This window comes from Onychostruthus taczanowskii, unplaced genomic scaffold (assembly GCF_017590055.1).
Source record: "Onychostruthus taczanowskii isolate IOZ18803 unplaced genomic scaffold, ASM1759005v1 scaffold52, whole genome shotgun sequence".
NCBI classification, from domain to species: domain Eukaryota; kingdom Metazoa; phylum Chordata; class Aves; order Passeriformes; family Passeridae; genus Onychostruthus; species Onychostruthus taczanowskii.
This window is the reverse complement of record NW_024502791.1, coordinates 7,451,805-7,475,087: the sequence shown is the minus strand read 5'-3', so window position 1 is coordinate 7,475,087 and position 23,283 is coordinate 7,451,805. Positions and strand designations below refer to the sequence as shown.

Here is a 23,283-nt window from a genome sequence, read left to right as displayed (position 1 = left end):
GCAAGTGATATCAATGGACACCATTCTTTATCCCTGAGTAATGGACAAAAAATTATATGTTATGTGTTTCTTTTTGTGCAATTTCAATGTATTTTTCTCCTCCTAGAATAAGTTTGACTTCCTAGCCCTGGCTTTGGCCACGTGAATTTATTTCAAATTCTTTCATGATAATGCTTTTCTTTGACCTGTTTGCCTTTATTCTCTATCTGAGTGCCAGCAAGGCCTGTTCTCAAGATGGAAAAGACAGAAGAGTATTCTTTTTGCAGCATCTCTGAACAATTTCTGCAACTTTATCTACGTAGTCTTTGTAAATGGAACTGCTACCTCTAAGAATAAATCCAATGTGGATGCATAGCCTTTCAGGTGGTATGGAGAGCATCTGTCTGAAAATGTATTCTCATTTATGTAGGTTTGGAAAGGATTTTCTAATTTGTTTCCTGTATGCAGAGATGTTCAAAATATCCTTGATACTGTTATTTAGCATCAAACACCTCATACCAAATACAACCAGGATGTATTTTTGGTAACTGAGGAACAGCAGGTCCTGAAGGGTTTAAAATAGATGACATATGATACCAAGAATAGCTCAGTGCAACTTATCCAACCTGAGAAACTATTCAAAGAGCAAACGAAAATGGAGGGCAGTTCTATACTCCATTCTTTCACTAACATTTATTTTGCCATTTTTGCTTTGTTTTGCTTCAAGCTTTTAATTAAGATTTCCTTGGCTTTGCTGACCCATTTCTATATTGTTAAAGGCAACAGAAAAGAAGCTGCCAGGATAGCAGAAGAGATCTATGGAATAGTCCCAGGTAAAGTAAAAATATGGACTCTAACATTTAAATGTTTATTTGCCACATTTTTGTAATCCGAAGATTTAAATCAGCAAGTCGCTGTGAAATTAGGGATTTTTCACTAAATGCAGGGTTAAATGTTTTAACCTGAAGTGCCTCCCATTTCTGGGGTCTTTGCAGTGTCAGTGTGTGTTGGCATGGTTTAGGTGTGCAAAATATGAGACTCCAACAATTACCCAGCTAGAATGAGGACAACATTTGGTCAATGCACTATGGTAAATAAAAATACTGTTCTCAGTACAAGGTGTTCTTTATCAGTGGTTACAGATTGTTTTACTAAACATCCAGTTTTACTGCCAGAGAATATTTAGGGAAAAGTTTTAGCACATTGATTTTCTGGAAGGAGATGCTAGGAGGATATAACTAATGACTTTATGAATCCAAGCAAAGAATCCTTGTTTTGTTAAATCAAATGATAAAAATGAATGCAGCTAAAATTGTTCTGAAAATTTCACAGCACAAGAATACATTGTATTTCATAGGTTACTTAGCAGGTCATGGTTTTGTTTTTTTTCAAGTGATTTTAGTCCTTCAGATCACTGCCATAATAATGAATAGGCATGTGTTTGCATTCCTGTTAATTCCACTAATTAAATGACACGGTATTTTAAATTTAGTGCTAATGAGGGCTTATTTTCCTAGCTGCAGATTCTGATCAGCATTGTGACATCACATGTTTCTGTGTGACTCATTGGTTGGGCACTTGCTTTGTGATTGTGCCACCATGAACGGGCACAGGAATGGCATCAGAGCACAGATGGCGTGGGATGGCCACCCAAAGCAGGGAGATTAAGATCAGGCCAAGAGAAATACTGCAGCCAAGCATTTTTGACAAAGCCTTTATGAAGTCTGTATAAATGCAGGCATGTCTTGGTTATTAACTTATTTTTTATTCTCTAGAATATAATTCCGGTCATTTGTTACTGTCATTTTTTCCAAGCACCTTTGTGCAATCGTAGTCTGACACGTGGTGAACAGCAGTTTTCCCTTCAAGCAGGTTCTTACTGAGGTGCCTTGAAATTCAGCAGGCCATAACATATTTTTATCTGCAAGTTGCCATTTGCAGAAAGCCATTAAGGATAATCTTACAAAATGTAAGATCATGTGGTTGTTGCTGGGGCACTATATCATATTACAGCCAGAGCTTCACAACCTTTTCTCTTTGCAGTGCAGTAGCACAGCAGCAGCAGCAGCAGGGCTGCATAATTTATCTGTAGGCATTTAAAAAGAGCACTTTCAGTCATGTCGCTCCCAGCTGAGCAGGGGAGATGTGCTCCATATGGGAACTATATTTGCCACACGTTTCAGGGAGGTAGGTTGTGGTGGCTGGCGTGGGAGCGTGCAGAGTGTGTGTTGTCCTGAGGCTGTGCGCACACATGCGCTGGGAATGCCCTGGGAGTGCGTGTGAGAACACGCACTCGCACGAGTTATACTCTGCATAAAAGGTTAAATAAGGCCCTGTAGCTCTGTTGTCTGAGTAACTCCTGAATCTTCCGGCTGTATGAGGGCTCTGGGCTTTGTCACTTGCAATGTCTTCTGACTTTCTGAACCGAGCTTGCCTGTTTCTGTTGCCAGCATGACGAGAGGTGTGGCGTATTTGGGGGGTTTCAGGAAGGCTGAAAGTTTCTTTCTCCCTACTTGGTTCCTGTTTCCATCATTTTGACTGATGTGTCATTCAGAGCCTTGCCATCTAATGTGCCAGCCGGTCTTTCCATGCCAGTTTCCTGCCTTAGGATCCCAGGAAGTGCTCCCTAAATAAATGGAAACAAAAGTAATTATTATAGTTAAAACTGTAACTCCAATAGCTGAAGTGCATCCTGGTCCTTGGGTAACAGAAGGAGACTCCTTTGGCCAAGGGTAAAACCTCCTTGCCCTCAAGTCCCCATGGATGTATCCATGCCTCTCACTGATTTCTCCCTGCCTTGGGTAGCATGTGAAATGGAGATAAATCACCCTTTCCATTCTCTCTGGTGTGCAGTATAGCTGAAAAAATTGAACAGGACAAGGGTTTCAAATACAGTGCCCATGGGTTTGCTGTACAAGAGAGCATGAATACAAACACTGGTATTACTTCTGTTCTGTGGCACTGGAAATGCAGCTGGCCTTTGGAGAAATATTTACTACACACTGTGTCACAGGATAGTTATAAATTTTAATATAGGACAAGTAAATTTGCCCTCTATTTGAGTGGCAGGGATTTAACCTGTAGCTAAATATCTATGCCTGTAGGTGGTAGCTAGGCTAAATAATTATTTTTCTTGGCACATAAATAGATTAGGATAAGAAAAAGGGCAAGAAAGCCTACGTGAAGGAGTCTGAACAGTTCAGCATCTCAAAATTATTAAAGAAGAAAAGTAAAGCCTTCAGGCAGAATTTGGTTTTCCATGTATTTTCTAAAATATTTCAGTGAAGAGAATGATTAAACCTGTTACATGGTAGTCTGAGAGGGAGGATGTTATTTATGAAATTGTCAGTTCAGGAAATAAAACTGCCAAGGACGTGCCAGAATTCATCTGATGGACAAGTCAACCCTGCTATGAGGCTCTTAGCAAAGTGTCAGAGATGCTGGGATGCAATTTGTGACAAGAGCTCCCAAGGAAAGATGGAGGCTGATATAGTTTTGAGTAGGAGAATTTCAGGGTTCTGAAGCCTCCATGTGAGACCCAGCAGCACTAAACTCGTGATCTTTGCTGAAACATGTTTTTAGCTGTTCTTTTACAAGTTCTGCCAAGAAGCTTTTGTTTAGGTCCCTTAGTGAGCAGCCAGCTTTCTCAGGATTGCAGATCCCTCAGCTGCTCTGCTGAAATTAATTCATCAAACAGTTTCACTGCTAAGCCCACATTGATTTCAGTCCTGATCTGCATTTACATGTGGCTGTGCATCCCCTCTCCTCCCAAGAGCTGCTTTTGCTGCATCCCTGAATTAGCTTCCATGCATTTGCTGTTTCAGGCAGCTGGGCAGACCGATCCCCTCTTCATGATGCTGCCTTCCAGGGACGCCTTCTCTCTCTGAAAACCTTGATTGCACAGGTAAAAGCTCACAGGGAAAGAAAAGGCTGGGAAGCAAGGTGGTTTCACATGAATTGCATTTATGGGCTGGTGAGCTGGTAATAGACTGCAACAGGGCATAAGAAATATGGTTGCATGAATAATATATCAGCACAAACACCTCTGGGCATGTATGAGTTTGCTCAGTTAAAAAGCTAGGCACAAGCCTGGGACAAAGACTATCAAAGCTTGCAGCTTGCTATATAATAAACAATGATCCTTGTGCTCTTTTTCAATGATGAAACATGCAACTAGGCTTGAGAATAAGGATAATAAATATATAAATGTAGGCTATTAAAAAAAACCCAAAACACTAAAAAGGCATGCCTTATAAAACTCATCTTGCCTTTTATAGTCAGCCTGAAACCCTCTGCTCCAAAAGGAGCCGAGAGTTCAGGCAAAAGGAAGAGAGGAGAAGAGAATACATGAGAATCAAAAGTAGCTGGATATGAAAAGAGATTATGGTTCTTTGTGCTTTGCCAATAATCTTCCTTCCCACCTTTGCTTAAACTCAGTGTCTCTATGAATAGGTTACTGTCCCACTCTCCTTCTTGCCCCCAAGGCAACTGCAGGGAAATTAAGTCCCTGAGTGTAAAGCTTTGACTTGGCTATCAGATTTTTTATAGCCAAGGTAAATAATTATTACCAGAGGCCACATCTCTAATGGACAACATTAGCTCAACTCCTCAAGGAGTGGAGCTGCTAGTGGGAAAGCCTCCTCTCCAGAGACCTCTTGAGGCACAGCTGCAGCTAAAAAGGATGCTGTTTACAGACAGTATATGCCCTCCCATTTTCTGATCCCTCTTTCCTTCACCTGCTGACATAAAGTGATTTTTATGGAAAAGGAAGTGATGGAGGTTAGAGACAAAGAGGCTTTATTCATTTAGGGATTTGATGTTTTCTGACCCCTCTATCTCCATTTATGCTGACCTTACACCACTTGCTTCGTGGAGCACCTGGTGTTGTGCTTATTCACCAGATGTCCTGGTTATGCACTGCTCATGGCTGTACACTGAGGAAGCACCCAGTGGTGTGATTATATCATTTAGGTAATTCACTATTTCTCCTTTTCCTGAAGACATTTAATTTTGGGAGTAAAAGATGAAGATCCTTGCTGATGAAAAGAGATCAAGGCAGCAAGGTCTGTAGAGCCTGAATTGGAGCTGAGTCACCACAGATTGATGAATTCAGGGATGAAACTGTTCATGGAGCAGCATAATCATTGCTCATTGCTTCTAATAAAGTTACACTACTAGCCTGAAATGAAGTATGGGACTGTACTTGAGTATATGTGGGACATTCAGAAGTGTCTACTGCAGCACCATAGCTTTCAAGAAAGCCACTGAGGCTCTGGCTGCCCAGGGAATGCCTGGTCACAGGGAGGTGATGTACTGCTGGTGTTTTCAAATGGCTCAAGAACTCACCAATGTCTGTTTCAGTGCCTGAAAAAAGGGTTTGATTTTTCATGTCCATTGAAAACAAGGTTTATCATGAGTGATGTTTGGCAAACAGCCATTGTAAGATCCACAACTTATTCTCCATTTTGTAATGGAAGCAATTGCTGTTTTTCCCAAGATATCAGTGCTTATTCTTTCACTTTATTACTGAGTTCTATTTGTTAAATATATATATATACATGTATATATGAATAATGATTGAGAATACTCCTTATTAGGAGTATCTAGAAGGAATTAATCTTGAAGGAATATGCTGATCACAAAGTATGAAACAACCATACAATTAGAAAATGGAATAATCTCTATTTTTTCAAGGTTTTCTCTATTCCCCTGCCATAATTGTAATGCATGAGAAATTTTACCAACAACTTTTACATTAATAATATTTTCACATGACTGAAAAAGATTGTTTTTCTATCAGGTAATGCTTAGCCTGAAGTGTTTACAGTGCTTTTAATACTCACGGTGTCAGGACTGTTGCCTTTTTTGCTGTGTGAAGTTGCTCCCAGGTATTCCTTTCTGCCCATTGCATTGGGTACTGTGTACCAAAAAGTGCATTGCTGCCATCTCGTGAGCTGCCCTGTCTATAGCACGTCAGGCAGACACCAACAGTGCTTCAAAATATGACATCAAGCTGAAAATGGAGCTGCTTCTAGGCCTGTTCTCACCCATGGCTGTAAAATTCTAATTACCAGGGGATTTAGTTGCATTCAGCGGGAAACAAGGATGACAACTGCTTTTCCCTTTGTGAATATGTTTGGTTTGTCTTTGTGTAGGAATAGATATGGCAACTGTCAATTAGGAAAACACCTGAAATAAGGCATTCAACAGTGATCAACAGGAAATCAACAGTGATTTGTACATCACTGTTCTTTCTTCCAGTGTAAAACATTTCCTGGGTGGTCAGATAAGCGGAATTGATCTGTGGGTGGAATTTGACTTATCTCTCTTATAGGTTTACCATGTACTTATTACCTCTGAGTGAAACACCCTTGGGTACCCCATGTAGTGAATGAAAGAACTTTTAGGATACAATTTTTCTGCCCTGCTGGAAGCAGCTGCTTTAGTACGGGATGAATCATATCCTAGGGAATCTCCTCACTGAAAGAGCTGCCAGCTCCAGCTGAGCTGCAGATACCTGTGCCAGAAGCATTCAGGTGAGTCTCTCCAGCTGTAGCTCCTGGTGCAGGACTTGGTAGGGAAGGGAGTGCCACCCTTATAAATTAAAGGATGTGAAGCCTTTCCTGCAATTGACAGTGCGCCATAAAGAGCTAGAAGGCATAGCTTGTGACTGCTCCCTCTTTAACCCCGCCACCAGCTGTGGTTTGTCGGGACAAGAAATCATGGAACCAACCTGACCTGAGCCCTTTCCCTGGACACAGCTCTGACATGACTCTCCCTGCCACGGGCACCCCAGCAGCCCTGCAGGAGCTGGGCAGGGCAGGGCTTCCCCTCACGCCCTGGTCCTGCTTGCAGGGTTTCAACGTGAACCTGGTGACCACGGACCGTGTGTCTGCTCTCCACGAGGCCTGCCTGGGTGGCCACGTGGCCTGTGCCAAGGTGCTGCTGGAAAACGGTGCCCAGGTAAGTCCTGGGGATGACTCTGGGACATGGGCACCTGGGAACGGATGCTCCTGGCATCAGTGGGGATGTTGGATGTGCTGTCCAGGTGGCAGGGCCAAGATGCAGGTGGACATCTCAGACAGAAATGTGGAAAAACAAAACATTGTTCTGTTTCCCTGGGTGATAGATTTGTCTCCCCTTTGTGTCATCCCTTTATTCTCTTTTGTTTTCCCTTTGTGTGTGAAACATAGTCACGATTGACGGAAAACGAATGAAAGATGCTAAGTGAAATAACCTTGAAGAAAGTAACTCACACCTTTGCCCTCCCCCCTCCCCCCTCAGCAGTGATCACTGGAATTACATCTGGTTTTCTATGGGAAGGTTTGGGAGTCTCATGTAAGTAAAAATGGATGTGCTTGAAGCAATTAAACATTTTATCTGCTAATAAAATAACAATTCTCACAACTGGACCTAAGGCAGAGACATGTTCACAACAGAGATTAAGGAAGGGGTGAAATATATAAGGATAATTTTATGTCAGCTGGGTTTTCAAGTAAAATTTATATGGCAAGAAACCAAGCAGCACCAAAACAGTCAAGAGACCTCCAGTGCCTCCAGCAGCTTCAGCCACACCTGCCTGATGGTACTGGTAGGAGGTTAGGGTGGTGGAAATTTTAAGAATTGGCATGGGCTTGCATAATCCATTGCTCTTCTCCAGTGTGCCACAGAGTTAAAGACATGCAGATTTGCTTAATAAATTGGCCCTGAGGGCTTTCTTCGTAGTTAAACACAGCATAAACAGGGGTATGGTGTGATTTCTGGGGTATCTTGTGCCAGGCCAGGAGTTGGACTCCATGATCCAATGGGTCCCTTCCAAATCAGCATATTCTGTGATTCTGTGATCCACAGCTCTGCTGTCCCAATGGAGAATGGCAATAGTAGTGCTTGCCAGGTCTTTACATCAGAAATTGGGAAAGAAAATTTCTTTCTTGCATAGACACATGCATATCAACTCCTTCAAGTTCCTTTTCTGTTTGGGATTATGTTTCTATGAAAATTTCTTTTGCTGGAAATGTGTTTTCTGTTTAATACTTTTCAGATGAAAGTATTAAACAGAAAGCAAACATTTTCATTTAAAAAGCAAAGCCATTTTCTTTTGAGGGTGTTCCACCTTGAGGCTGGTGCAAACTAAAGAATCTTGAAGATACTTAAGTTCTTCACATAAAAAAAAAAAAAAATAGAAAATTGCATTTTTTAGCAGCTCCAGCAGACATTCAGAGCAGGCAGGGTTTCTGCCTTATGGCACTAACTATCTGGGAAAGAGGGCAGACACAAAAGGAGAATGTTATATATGTTATACCACAACATATAACTCAGAAAGCTGTAAATAAATTAGTTCCTGAAATTAAACAAGGCAAGAGTCTCACTTCAGGTGTCTCAAACCGGATTGTCCTGAGTGTGTCTCCCACTGCAGGTGAACGCAGCCACCATCGACGGGGTCACTCCCCTGTTCAACGCCTGCTGCAGTGGCAGTGCCGCCTGTGTCAGCGTGCTGCTGGAATTCGGAGCCAAGGCGCAGCTGGGGAGCCACCTGCCCTCACCCATCCACGAAGCAGTCAAGAGAGGTGATGTTCTGGGTGTGAGGGGTGTGAGCGCAGCCAACAATTATGTGACAAATGCGGCTTTTGTCATTAACAAAGCATTTTAAAAAATTATTTCCATCTCAGTACAGATAAACAGGCTTGGCTTTTTCACTGCTCTTGTGCCTCACAGCTGTATCTGGGTGTGTTGTGCTCTGCAGCGATTCAGTGACAGCTCTTCCCTCCACAGGTCACAGGGAGTGCATGGAGACCCTACTGGCCCACGGGGTTGACATTGACCAAGAAGACCCACAGCACGGGACCCCTCTGTACATGGCCTGCACGTACCAGAGAACAGAATGTGTCAAGAAGCTTTTGGAGCTAGGTACACCTGGAAAAGGGGCAGGGGGAGAGCTGTGGTGGTGTGAGCCAATGCTGCTGGTCTCTCTGAGCTGCCTCTTTACTTAAAACATCATAGGTTATTTCCACAAGAGTTGTCTGGGAGTCTGACTCTGTCAGAATCATTTGAGGCCATTAAAAATTTCCCCTGTATTGATAAAGAAATTATGATTTCCTAAGTGAAAAGCCTTCTTAATTACAGACACCTCCCTGAGGCTATCTGAATGTGAAAACAGAATTTTAGTTTTCTAGCATGGTAACAGGAAGCACAGAAAATCCTGACTAATATTACTGACCAAAATCAACTCTTGCTTAACATAGCAGTTTATCAGAACCATTAACTTCACCTCCTCCTCAGTGGATGATGAGAGCAGCAGTAAAGCTGCTTGGAAGAATAATCACTGCAGGTCCAGGCACAGGCTATGATCTAGCATAAATTTTTGCTGTCAGTTGCATTAGCTGACTTACACCTGCTCAAAGTGTGGCCCTGCTGTGCCCAGCCAGTCCGGGGCAAGCATTTGCTTGCTGTGCTCCCAGACTTACTACAATGAAATACCTAAAGGTTTCAGGGTTTTTTTTCCCCTCTGGCAATTAAATTAACATAATCCATATTAGATTTTATGCCATTAACAACTTTAAAGAACATATGGTAGGCTTTGAACATGTTTTGGGTTGAAGGTCAGGCTGCTCAGTTCTGAGCATTGCAGACAGGCTCTGGTGGCCCAGAGCACTCTGCCAGAGCAGGTGTTTGACCTGCTGGGCTTTGCACAGCTGCTCTTGAGAGATGGGGGAAGTCCTGTGTGCCATCCTTCCCCTTCCTCTGCTGAGGCTGCTGGTGGAAACCAGCCTGTGTGATGAAGGTTCAGACAGCCCCTGCTGCCCACCAGATCTAACCACAGCTCTTGTTCACCCAAGGAGCCGATGTGAACGTGGGGAGGCGACTGGACACCCCCCTGCACGCGGCAGCCAGGAAATCCAGTGTGGAGATAGTTGTCCTGCTGACAGACTATGGTGCTAACCCAAAATGCAGAAATGCTGACCTCAAATGTGCCCTGGATCTTGCCACACCCCACAGCAAAGTGGAGCAGGTGCTTCTGCTTCGGGAAGGTAATAGTTTCCTTTCTTCTCCTTTTTTAAGTAAAGCAGTATTTGTATCCTTTACCTAAGTATATTTTCTTAACTGCTTTTATAAGTAATGCTCCACATAAATTCTCTTACCTTCTCTGCTGCCTTCAAACCTCCAATGCATGACAGAGAAATCTGTTTTGTTGCTAGGTCTGCCACCTGGTGATGTGGTTTTAGCAGGTAAATCAGTCAGTTATTCTGTGCTTTCTTTTCCTGCCTACTGAAGGAAAATCATATGTATTTACCTCGTGGGACTCGTAGTGTTAAAAACTACCACAAAAGTTTATTAATAGATAATATTTTAGTACCACTATCCAGTGTTCAGACTTGCACCATGGCTCAGTGGGTGAGTGTGTCCCTGGCTGCCAGGAGAAAGCAGAGCTCTTTGCCAGGTGACTCTTCAGTTTCACTGCTCCTCCATGTGGTTTATGGGGCTGCAATCCCAGCACAGACCAGTGCGGATATTTTCAGTTTAGTTGAAGAAAGAACAGAGATAATTTTTCTCTGGGAAACTTAGAGAAAAAAAATGAAAACCATTATTATTTTTCTTTTTGTGACCGTTGTTTATAAATATAGTTCTCCAATGTGTACTATTCATAGCTCACCAATAGTGTGAGAAGTTTTTACTTTGAGACCAATCAAGTCTCACCTTAGCAAGTCACATTATAAAAAACTCACTACCTTCATTAAATTACCTTCTAATTCACCTTCTAAAAACCAGAGTCTTTTCTTCCATCCCTAATTTAACAGTGTCAGACCAGCACTTTGCTGTTCACCTCCAGGCGTCCTGCAATTAATTATCCTTCCAGTTTACTGGAAGGAACCTCTGAGCAGAAACAAATCAGGATCCTCTTGTGCTGTTTTCACCTGCACAACATTTGGCCAGAACTTGATGCATCCAAGAGCAACATCCCTGTGCTATGGGCTTGCTGAATCAGTTCCCCCCTCCTCTAATCTCTGTGTTTCCCAGCTCACTGGTACCCTCTCAGCTGGTCTGTGTCCCCTGAGGCTCTTTCTGACTTGGAGGGTGAATGGTTCTCCCCCCATGCAAGGCCTCCCACCTTCCTGAGCCTGCTCACAGCCCACCAAGGACCTAAGCTTGATGTGCACAAAAAGCCCAATTCCAAACAGCTCTGGTATGGTAAATTAATAAATGTCACTGCTGCACACAGGCTTTGTCCCAACCCTCTGAACACAGGTGGGCTTTAAGGAGGAAACAAAACATTGGCTTAATATCCTTCTGTCCTGTTCCCTTTCTCCATGACTTTTCATGCAGAGCTTTAATTTGTCATGTCTAAAACCTTCTGGGAGGAATTTTGTTTGAATGCTTCTCACCTTGTGTGACTTTTGTCCCCATACCTGAGTTGCCCAGAGCTCAGTGGCAGACTGCAGGAGCAAAGGCAGTGCTGCCAAGTGTGCTGCTACCATTGCCCTGTGTGAATCAGAATTGGTGTAGATATTAATTATTATTAATTAATAATATTAATAATTTTCTCTTCCTGAACTTTCCTTTTGATTTCCACTCCCACCTTGTCACCCTCTGCTCCCTTACAGTCAGAAAGGCTCTAAAGGCATTTCAGTTCCTGTTGACTCTGTTTTTCAGGCATGAAGTTTCCTCAGTTCCCTCACCTTTGGTCCTACTTTCAGATGTGTTGCTGTGCTTAACATGCAGCTACTCTTTTCCCCTGCTTCTGTGTTTTCTGAGGTCCTTCTGTTTGAAATAAGTACCCCAGGCTAAAGAGTTTCTCCACCCCTAACTTCACCACTGAGGTTACTTGGATGGGTCCCTTTAGTTTCTCCTCTCACTAGCTATTAAGTGATGTGAAATATAAAATGTGTCTGTTTTCCTGAGTGCTTTAGAAGATGGTAGTTTCTTTCTTCACTTCCAGTGACAGTAGTACAAAAGTTATTTTTTATATATCCCATATTTTTCTATTAATTTCTTCTCAGAGGGGATATTATCAGCCTGTTTAAACTCCTAAATTTTCCTGTGGTAAAAGCACAGATTATGAAGCTTACCTGTAAGATATAAGGATAGGCCTTTAAGCCTATCTCTACCTATTACTTGTCAAACTCTGCAGTGATTGCTACTGTTTGGACAGAAACTGGAGTGGAAGGGCAAGAGAGGGCTCAAAGGCTGAGCACCTCTGGGCAGGTGTAAAGGTTGCACCTGGAGCAGCTGTGGCAAGAGGAAAGTGAAGGAGGGGCAGGGACACATTCACTGGCAGGGTGTGTTTGCATGTGCAAGCTTGCATTGCAGAAGCAATGGAGCCTCCTATCCAGTGGGTTTGTGCCTGGCATTCCCCTCAGCTACCCACGGTGGGGTGGGGACAGCTCCTGGTCACCCTGCAGGGAAAACCCTGGGGCAGCACCACTGTGGGCAGCCCTGTGCCAGCCACTGCCCAGGAGGAGTCCTCTGACAGCTTTCCAACCACCCAACCCTCTGAGGTGTAACAAGAGTTCTCACATGCAGCAAGGGAAGAGCAAAAACACTCCACATCTTCTCATCTTTGTTTTTGTTGTTGCTTCTTTCTTTCTTTCTTTCTTTCTTTCTTTCTTTCTTTCTTCCTTCCTTCTCCTCAATGTCTTTTTGAAAAAAAATTTTGAGACTTTCTATTTTTGAGACCTTTCTTTTCCCTTCAGTCAGATTTAGCTAAAATTAGATGTCACAGTAAGAAATGTTTTGAGGAGCACAGGCGGACTGACTGACAAACATAAATATTCTGAGACTGTGGTCATGTAAAAAGGCACAGCTGTAGATACTACTTGTGCAGATACCTGCTGAGGCACCATTAACTGGAAAAAGCATGTTCTGTATATATGAACAATTAACTGTACTTATCTTTTATCCTCACAAAACTGCTGGGGGTTGTGTTATACCCTGAAAAAGGACTATGCATTCCAGAGCTCCCTCTCTCCAGTGCAGACACATCTTCAGGTGTTTTCTCAAGAAAAGATGCCAAACAGCCTAGCTGTGCATACAGAAAAAGGTGTTTAGTGCTCACAGCTTTCAAATTGCTGAACCAACTCTGACAACACAACTTTAATACAAACAATAATGTATCTAACTCTCCCTGACCTCAGCAAGTCATTATGTAGTGCTTGGTCTGAGCCGCAAATCCTGCTGGTGTTTGTTGTTTTGTCTGACACTGGTGCTGGGTTTGAGGGTGCTCATTCTTGCCTTTTGTCTCCCCCCAGGTCCTGCCAGCCTCGCCCAGCTGTGCCGGTTGTGCATCAGAAGGCATCTGGGTCGGTCGTGCCTGCGCAGAATCCCCAGGCTGCACCTGCCTGAGCCACTGCAGAGCTTCCTCCTCTATCGATAACTCTGGGGCTGCCTTGGGACTGGAAAAGAAAGAGGAACAAGTGGTTGTTTACTCCAAGATTATTGTATCAAAGGAAAAAAAAACTCAAAGGCATCATTTACTGTCTTCTGTGGCTACCAAACATTGGCTGCTATGTGACAGTGAAAATTGAAAACAACTTTTCACAGGCAGTGAATGGTATCATGGATACAGTTCCCTCACAATCTATTGCCACAAGGACTCACACCAGCCTGAGAAGTTCTAGTACATAAACAGCTCACTTGACACATGTTTGTAGGTGCAAATACCCACTTTGTTTGTAGGTCCACTCACCCACTTAGACACAGAGGTATCCCCTGTATTTAGGGTTATATTTATTTGTGCAATATCTGTGCAGCTTCTTCCCTTTGTCTCTCCAATCTCACTGTCAAAATCAAGACAGTGGATATTTTTCTTCCATTAGTATGTGAAAGCTTTCAGTGACAAACATCAAACGTATACAATATACTGCACATCTTTTATCAGCTTTGATTTTGCATCCTTTCATCTCCTTCCTATTGTCTGCTGGAGCCCTATCAATTTCCAGCAGTTTCTGGCTGTGCAGCCACTGGACAGCCCTGAGCCCTGAGCACAGCTATCCCCAGTGCTAACACATCTTGTCCTTGGAGGTACAAGTGATGCTATGAAAGAAAGTGCAGGGGTTTCGAGTAAACCCACAAAACTGTGGGAAAGTCTTAAAAAACCCTTTCATCTCTTCCAGAAAAAAATCCTTCCAGAGTTATGTCACTTGAGATCTGGCTGTATTCGCTACATGAAAATTTTTTCATAGCTTAATTCCATGACAGAACTGCAGATGTTTTTACAGGCATAGTAGGTGATATTTCAGTGTCCATCCTTTGCAAGGTTTAAAGAAAAGCAAATGAAATAGTGCTGCTTTCTTTTTTTTTTGGCTTTGCATGCTTTGACATTTCTCAAGGTAAGTCCTTGGACTGTGGAGCTGAAGAGAAGCAGGGCCACTAAAGATGACTGTGCATCACCCAAATGTTGTCCTTGTTGAATTTTCCTCACCAGGAGTGGTTTGCAGCCTTGCCTGCTCCCTCGCCCCCTGTTCTAGAGGCTTTAATTACCTCCCTAGAAGAAAGGATTTTTAGAGTGTTATAATTGTCCACTGTGGTATTAATTTAAGTAATGTGAGGATTAGTAGCTTGGAAACAGCAGGGCTGAAAGCATGCACCTCTTCGAGTTGAAAAATGTGGTGTACAGTGACACTTCAGTGCCTGTTTGTAAAGATTTGTTTATTTTTCTTGGGCAGGTTCTTCTGGGGGACAAAACATTTTTTCAGAGCCAAGTTTTGGTAAACTTCTGCCATAGAAAGGCAATGGTGTTTCACTAGTTGTAGTAAAATGTGAAGCATAATTAAAATGACTCTGTCTCCAGTCTGCTCAACTTCACAGGTCCAAGAGGCTGCTGACACATTTTCAGGCTGTGAAATGTACTGGTTTCTTTATGAGTTAGGCATACTGGCACCAGTGTTCACTGCCCATACATCTTGAGTCAGAGGGAATTTGCCTCCTGGAATGTGGACACAGGGCTGGCTTCCAACAGCATTCAGGCTCCTGTCCCTGCTCCAGCAGCAGCAGTCTCTGGTTCAATGCTAATAATCCCTTAATGTCACCCTGACAGTTCCTCTGAGACAAAGGTCTAATGTTTCCCATACTTCTTTATGATTAATTCAGCACAAGTGAGATAAATTGAGCTCTCAGCAGCTCATGAGACTGGACCTTCAACATTACAGCCAAAAATGGATGCAGTTTTCAGCCTGTGTTTGCACATATTGAATGTTATCTGATGGCAAGAGCTATTGCCCATAAAGTTGTCAGTGGCATCAATGACCTTGCATGGTATAATACATCATGAAACTCAGAGATTTGAACACTAAATTCTCAAGAGCCTTTGAAAATCAAATACTGTCAAGAAAGAAATGTCTATATTAATCTGATGTCAGCAGATCCCTCTCAGTTCTAGCTCTACTGCAAACTCACCTGCTCTGCTAATAAGGTGGCAGTGAGAATACAACCTGCTCTCTAAACAGAGAGGCAGAGGCTCAGCTGTGTGAGTTGTCAGACTTGCACTGCAATCAGGGACTAAGGCAATTTATGGGATCTATTTCAAAATGTGTAATACTGAATTGATTTCCTTCTGTGATCATCAATGAAAGCAGTATTTCACTTGCATAGGATTTTAAATTGAAAAAAAAATGTATCTCCATTAAGAAAATGCAAAGTCTACTCAACCTCTCAGAAAGTTTTATCTCAAGAAGCAGGAGAAGCTGCCCTATATTTATTCTTGATATTAGCTTCCCATCAAAAAATCACCTTACCTTTCTTCTTCCTCGAGACTTACTTCTCTCTGAAATTCTGTATATCAGAGAGTCTGACAGCTTTAATAAATTAAAAGTTCAGAAGTCCTGAGATTAAGAAATTTCCTTAGAAACTTTACCTAGACTTTCTTGCTCTTACCTCAAATTATGAAGTTACCCATTTAATTTTCATTGGCTGTGCTTTGTGTCAAACAATGCATGGAAATACTGAGGAAACAGCTGGAGGAAGTATTTTTTTTTCCCCAAAAATGCCATCTCGTGAAAATAAGGAAAGACTGGGACAATTTTCTATGAGGCTGTTGAGTCTTGGTGATTTTTCAAAATGAGTTTGGAAAACATCTGTCAGCTGCTTTTCTGAAGGTAGGAGAAGGGAAATTAATCTCACAAAGTCTCTTTTCTCTAAAAGAAGTGGTGTCTTCTCTGTCATTCTGTGATCATTAAAAAAAAAAAAAATCGGCTGTTTGGGTAAGGTATGGTTTGCCTGGGGATACAGACATTTTTATGTGCTGCAATTCCACTTCTATACAGTGCTCTCTCAGTCTCCTGCCCAAAACCTGGCTCCACAGGTTTCCCTGTAGCTTGAGATTAATTTTTCCCAGTTTTCTCTGCAAGCATTCTGGCCAATGGGCCACATCCTTGGGGACATACAACAGTGGGCATAAATAGGCTGACACATTCTGAGAGGGCTTAAGAAACAATATGTCTTAAGGTAGCTAGGAAAACAAGTTTCATTCTGATTTGTCTCCAAAAAGATCTCTGTTTTGATCTCCTGACCAGCCTGCTGGGTTCAAGGTGACCTCTGTTCCTACAGGACAACTCTGCTATTGGCATTTAACCATCCTTCATCCTCTCTAGGACTCAGCTTTTCACAGCAGATCTGCAGCCTGTGAATTGCTGTCTGTCCAGTCGAATTTGTCATTCAGAGAGTGAAATTAAAAAGTGTAGGGAAATGCTAGACTGTTGAAACTTGTTATACTGTAGGAACTGAAATTCCCCTCATCTGCCTTGAGGTGCCAACACCCACCTTCCCAGGCAGATGCAGGCTGTGAGGGAGGCTGTCTGTCTGTCTGTCTGTCTGTCCACCTGTGTGCTCTCTCCTTTGGTGATGGGCTGTATCACTTTGTGCAGTGGGATGGGAGGATCATCTTCTGACTCTGTCTCCCCTCAGGGGTACTTGAGCCTGGCCAACATCCTCCTCAAGGCATTCAGATTTCTTCCCCCCCCCACAAGTCAGAAATAAATGTTGTGTTGCCCTGTGCGACGCCTGCAGTCCCCTCAGTGCCACTCCCTGCCCTGCACGGCTGCCAGCTCTGCAGGACAGGAGACACAGAGGCTGCCCTGCACCTTTCTGTGCCAAGCCTGACCTTCTCCTGCAGCACAGCCCTGCTGTTGGCATTTAACACCCCTGCAGTCTTTATTGGATTGAAAACGCTGGTGGTGTGTCCAGCATGGCATTAGGGCAAGTCTGATAAGAATGAAAATCAAATACATTCACTGACTCTTAGCTGAAAAATTTGTCTGACCTGTATCCTGAGGTGATGGTTCCTGATGCCTTTGTGTAATTTTTTTTTTTCAGAAATCACCATTTCCCACATGCCAATTACTTCTCACTGTGTTGTTTTTGTTTTTTTTTTTTTTTTAATGTTCTGCATGAGATGTATAATATATTATTGTCAAATACAGATTAGTCCACGCTGAACTTCTACCTAATTTGATTTTTATTTCTTGAAAATTTCTTTATTCTTAAATTTCATACTATTTGTAGAAATTCACAATGTATACTGCAAGTAAATGAAAAACTATGTCAGGTTTAAAATTGAAAAATCTTCAATAAAGGGTACCAGGAGTTGCAGAATAAAACATAATTTGCATATTCAGTTGAGAACAACATCTGGGAGGGGGGAGACAGATGAATCAGCAGAGCATGTCATACCTGCAGTGCTATGACCTCATTGTCATCATGGAGATGTGGTGGGATGGCTCCTGTGACTGGAGTGTTGGAATGGAAGGACACAGGATCTTTGTGAAGGGCAGGCAGAGGAGATGGAGAGGAGGAGCCTCCCTGTCTGCCAATGACCAGCTGGAGAGCATGGAACTCTGCCTGGGCATGGATGAGGAGCTGCCTGAGGCCTTTGGGGTCAGGATTAAAGGGAGGGTAGGGACATTATTGTGGGGTCTGCTACAGCCGCCTGGCCAGTGAGACTGAACGGATGAGACCCTTACAGCCTCACATTCACAATCCCTGGTCCTCATGGGGAATTTCTGCTGTCCCAGTATTTGCTGGATGGGCAAGACAGTGGTGCACAGGCAAACCAGGAGGTTCCTGGAATGCATTAATAATAACTTCTTTCTCCAAGTGACAGAGGTGCCAGCGAGGAGAGCTGCTGGGCTGAACTTTGCTCTCCCCAAGAAGGAAATGCTGGTGGGGAATGTGAATCTCAGGGGAAGCCTTGGCTGCAGTAACATGGAATGGTGGAGCTCCTTAGGGCACCTGGAAATGTTCAAGGTCAGGCTGGATGGAGCTTTGAGCAACCTGGTCTCATGGAAGTTGTCCCTGCCTATGGCAGGGAGTTTGGAGCTCGATGATCTTTAAGGTCTCTTGCAACCCAAATCATTCTACAATTCTGCGAGTTTTGCAGCATCCTGCCATATTTCTAGCTGTTTGTTACCAGGGGCTTGCTAGCAATATAATTTTGTGGTGAATGGTTCATTTTTTGCCAGGTCTACCTGCTGGCTATAGAGGCTAACATGCCCTAACAAAATAGAAATTAGACAGAATGGGAAGGGAAGGAGATGTAGAGATTTCCAGAGAAAACTTGTTCTAACTTTTATTTTTTTGTCCTAGCAATGTGAGTGAAATGTGCAAGTTTTTGTCTTCGGGAGAGAAGAATTAAAGACTCCACAGACTTACTCATTTTATGTTGCCCATATAATTCTCCAGCTTCACAAACATGATTCCAAATTATCTTTTTTTTTTTTTTTTTTTTTGGTGGGGGTGGAAGGGGTATTGTTCTCTGCACTGAATTTGTTTGAAAGCTGGTTTACCAATCCCCATGAGGGTGATAGGGTTTACTAACAGTCAAAACAAAGTTTTCACATTTTCTGCATTAAAACCAAAAAAGTGTACTCATCAAACTACGTAGAAATTAGAGATCCCTTTTCATTCTGTCTCTATCATAATGTGAGTAAACTGAAATATTTTTAATGACATTGGCCCAGAGGGTCATCCTTTGCATATTATTTGTGTCTCATCCTACAGGGAAATGTTTGCTCTTAAATGTTTCAGAGGGTGAGTTCCTGCTGCGCGTAGCCTGATGTTTGTAAAATTACTTTGACTTTGTCCCAGCAGCTTTGTGCCTTCCATTACTGAGTACCTGTTGAAGACTACTTGTCCTCAAATATCCCAGAGTAGCTCCAAGTTAATGAATGTGGTAATTTTTATTTGCTACTTATGCTTTCAGGGTCACTACAGATTTACAGGAGACATACATATTAAACATGGCATCCTGAATAATTACAGTGACTGAGGAACACATTTTTTGGGTCGGGAATTTCCAAGACTTCAATGAAAACTTTCCTCTAAATCAATGCCAACAAGTAAAAGTAATTCCAGCTTGTTTCCACAGACAGGTTCCTACAGGCTGTTGGTGTAGAGAGGGCAAGACATTTCCCCCTGAGCTGACACTGCTTTTTTTCTCAAAGTGCTTTCCAGTTTTACTCCCAAAATGCTCCTTCCCACTCACTGTGGGCAGCCACTGTTGCAGGGCACCACAGCTGCTCTGCTGGGTGTCTGGCAGGATGGAACCTCATTTGATATTTATAAAAGTCTTTGAGCTGAAATGATTTACTGTGCAAAAAATGTCCCTGTCTGCTAGTTATCCATTTGTAAATGGCTGAGAAATACCTGGGCTTTTCATGCTTGCGGCAGCTTGGGAAAAAATATGGTTTTGTCACGGACCATTAAATTACTCATTACGGGGGTTTTTTTCCCTTTCTTTCTATTTTTTTTTTTTTAGTACATCTCAAGCATGTGACTAAAAGGGCTCATCCTTGGCACATTTTAACAGATAATTCTCTTTGGTGGTACAAATCTCTTGTAGCAAGCTTTGTCATCAGATGAAACAGTAAGTTGAGTGAGGGGCTTGTTCCGGATCTTCAGATGCCTGCCCCAATGCTGTCACAAAAACAGGTGATAAGAAAATACTAACCACCTTTTCAAGCTGAAGAATGAACTAGAGCACTCTTGTTTTGTGGGCTGCATGTGCAGACAGCTCCCAGCTCTGCTCTGAAGAGGACAGGTGTGTGGAGAAGTGGTTCCTCCAAGCAGTCTGAGGGGATGCGTGGGCTCTGAGGGTGCAGGAGCACACGCGTCTGGCCCTCCCTGCAGCACGGCCAGGCAAGAGCTGGCTGCAGACCCTCCCTGCCCACCACCCACCAAAGGCCTGTGGGGTCCTAGGGAGGCTCTGGCACTCCTGGCTTGGGACATGGAGGATGATGCTGGGAGCTGATGTAGAGTGACCCACACCAGGTGAGGTGCAAGTTATCTGCAGCCTGCTGTGCACCAGGCATGTCCCACAGCTGGAGGAAGGGCAGGGTCAGGCAGCCCTGCCACACATTTCCATCCTTATGCCTCAGGTAAGCCCTGCACTCTGTATATCATTTTCCAGAGGTTTTCTTTCTGCAGCATCAGATATTCAGATGAGTGGCCAAGCTGGCTACAGTACTAAGACAAAACTTGTATACTTGTCACTGTGCTCAGCTCATAGTGCTTTAGGAAGGGAAATTCTTATTTTTACAACATCAGCATTGTGAATCAGCATCTGTTGGCTGTTTCAGAGGATTTCCAGTCTCATGCAAAACAAAAACCAAGCTGTGCTCATGGACACCAAAGGAAACTTCTACCAAGGCACACTACTGCTGTAGCTGGCTGCTTACCGCAGTCCCAACTTTGCATTTTGAACAGAGAAACTGTGGATAGCTCCTAGTCCAAGCAGCTATTCTGTCCAACACCAGGTGAGAGGATTTCTTTGACCTGAATATAATGTTGGGAACAGTTCAGATCCTATGGGCTTAACTATTCTACACACCTTCTCCACTGCACCACATGCCATCTTCCAGGAACAGGGCAGGGAGACAAGTACATTGTTTAGGGCAGCTGAGTAGTTTCACCCACCTTAGTAATATGCTAAAAATCCTTACAAAAAGAAAATGGGAGCACCTGCCATGCCTGGGATGCTGGAGGGAACAGACCCAGACGCAGGGTCTGGGGATATTTTCTTTGGCTGCCATTATTGCTCAAGCAGTTGTGCTGGCAGTGTTGCTTTCTGACGCCCATTTTTAGAAGCCAACAGAAGTCCCAGCTCTGGACAAGGGTTTAGGAGATCCTGGGGTAACTTTTGTGTAAGTCCACAAATTGCATTTTGTAGAAGTGGAAAGGTGCTGGCAGCTGTCCCCAAGGGGAGCCGCTGGGAGGTCCTGCTGTGAGGACAGCTGGAATGTGCTGGCTGTGCCCATCACATGCAGAAGTGTGGAAAGCTGCGCCACATAAGGGAAATTTCTAGAGGTGAGCCCCAAGGTCTGGAAAGCAGCCTGTGGGTGTGGGTGGAAGAGCTTATTGAAATGTAATGTGCTGGAAAAGCAGTGAACATCTAACCCCAGTGAACAGGGGAAGACAAGCACTGAGGCAGAGGAGACTCTTCATTAGATACCTCCCTCCCACGACCCTTTTTTCACCATTCCATCTTTTCAATACTCCTGAGCTGTTACTGCTGTGTCCTCCTGGTACTGATAAGCAGTGGGAAGAGAAAGAAACCAGGGAAAGGCATGGAAAGTTGTATTTTTTGGGAACATGCTCTGTGTGGGACCTGCCATGTGAGTGCTGCTTAGCAGGGCCAGCCCCACTGGCCTCTGTGGCTCTGAGCTTGTTTGTGCTACATTTCTCCACACTGGTCTAACCACTGGGATTAGTGGAAAACTATTTTTTTTTTAATGTTAAGTTTTTGAAAAAATTAATATCTTTGAGGAAGTAATTTTGGTATCTTCAGAAATTACTATTTTACACTGGAAAGTTTGGGAACCAAAAAGATCTGCCATCAAACCAAAGAATTCCCATTGTTTTTCAAAACTAATAATAAACAGTTAGAAAAGGGGAAGAAAGAAATTGAAATCTGCTCTATGCCTGTATTCTGGTTTCACTTAAAAGTTGGTACTGGACAAGACTACCTTACAGTTTGTCAGATGCTGGCAGGCTGTGCTGAAAAACCACCACAGCTCTCGAGGACTGGGCTGACACTTTTGCGGTTGTTACACCTACTGTCTGCCTGCTCATGTGTACTTGTCACATGAGATGTTTCACCACACTATTCACCGGGCAGTGTGGGCAAACCATGATTGCAGCCCACAAGAGAGGACAAAAAAAAACCATTCCAGGAATGATAGAAATCACAAGGATTTGGAAAAAACCCAAAAACCACCACCACCACCAACAAAACAACAACCAACCAAACAAACAAACAAAAAAAACCCCAAACCCAAAACAACAAAAACAAAAAACCAAGACCCAAACCAAATTTAAAGCCACCAACTTTCAGGGTTTGGATTCTTTTTGCCTGAGCAGGAGTACATACATATGTTTTAAATCCAGTTCAGAAAGCAATGTCAAGATATATTTTGTAACATATGAAGATGCTTACACAGATGTTCACTGAGAGTCAACCGGCAGCAGGTGGTGAAAACCAGATTGTTGTTGCTTTTCTCTCTGTGGGGAAAATGCCCCCAGTCTCCTTCTCGACACAATGAAAGTACAATAACCTTGTTTGCAAGCTGTCATGCAAGGTTTGTCCTGCTCCTTGGGAAATCTTGGTGCTTCTCCACATCTGCAATGAATTAAACACAGATCCAGGTGCTACTGATGTAGCCACGATGCAACCAAGATGCGTTTGGTGCCTTCTTCAGGGTTTTTTTTTTTGTTTGTTTTGATTTAGAGTCTCGCTAAGTAAATTTGCCATCCTGCAGATGGGAACAGTTACTTGCAGAAGTCTGTCTGGTCCCCAGCCAGGATGATGGGATGTTTGCAAAGGGAAGTTTCTGTGAGGGTGAGAGGAAGGAAAATGAAAACATTTCATGTCAGAAAAACTGTAAAAGAAGGAAAGCCTCTAGAGGAGATACTTTATTTGAGGAAAGGAAATTAGGGATACAAGAACTGGACAGTATTATTAATTTCTCCAAGGGAGAACTTCTCCATTTTGTGTCAGCTCAAGGATTTCACAGCAGCTTTCCAAAGAAAACCAAGGTACCTCTGGAAATGACACCAGTGCTTTAGTGCTCCTGCGGGCAGGCTCTGGCAGATTTAACTGCTGTGATTTAAAACATGGCTGTCCCAGATGTTTGCCTTGCTTGCTGACTGGAAATTACTGCCTTAGAGGAGGATGTGGCATGTGCAAGGGTCTTAGGGCTCGAGTTTCCAGGCTGGAGAAGGAAACTGCTTTTACAGGTTTTTGAGCTGACACAATGGCCAGTGCTGCCATCCCTTGTATTGGGTAATCTCTGCTGGGAGGTGGGAGCCAGGCTGGGAACA

General features: G+C 43.3%; 1 protein-coding gene across 2 annotated transcripts; it reads left to right on the top strand.

Annotated features, from left to right (window-relative positions):
* The first annotated feature begins 591 nt into the window (after positions 1-591).
* Positions 592-17,412, top strand: ASB11 (ankyrin repeat and SOCS box containing 11). 2 transcript variants are annotated; one of them, XM_041416456.1, is made up of 7 exons: positions 592-812; positions 3,804-3,883; positions 6,835-6,942; positions 8,396-8,546; positions 8,752-8,886; positions 9,816-10,007; positions 13,224-17,412. In XM_041416456.1, the coding sequence occupies exons 1-7, from the start codon at positions 635-637 to the stop codon at positions 13,346-13,348; spliced, it is 969 nt and encodes a 322-aa protein (XP_041272390.1). In that variant the 5' UTR covers positions 592-634; the 3' UTR covers positions 13,349-17,412. The 2 variants fall into 2 exon arrangements, with proteins under 2 accessions (XP_041272390.1, XP_041272391.1); XM_041416457.1 differs by lacking the exon at positions 592-812 and adding an exon at positions 2,026-2,166.
* The last annotated feature ends 5,871 nt before the right edge of the window (positions 17,413-23,283 follow it).

Bases quoted from the DNA above. Each gene is read 5' to 3' on its own strand.
- ASB11 (XM_041416456.1), top strand. From the start codon at position 635: ATGGAGGGCAGTTCTATACTCCATTCTTTCACTAACATTTATTTTGCC. The intron at 8,547-8,751 runs GTGATGTTCTGG...TTCCCTCCACAG, and splicing joins CCACGAAGCAGTCAAGAGAG to GTCACAGGGAGTGCATGGAG. The intron at 10,008-13,223 runs GTAATAGTTTCC...GTCTCCCCCCAG, and splicing joins GGTGCTTCTGCTTCGGGAAG to GTCCTGCCAGCCTCGCCCAG.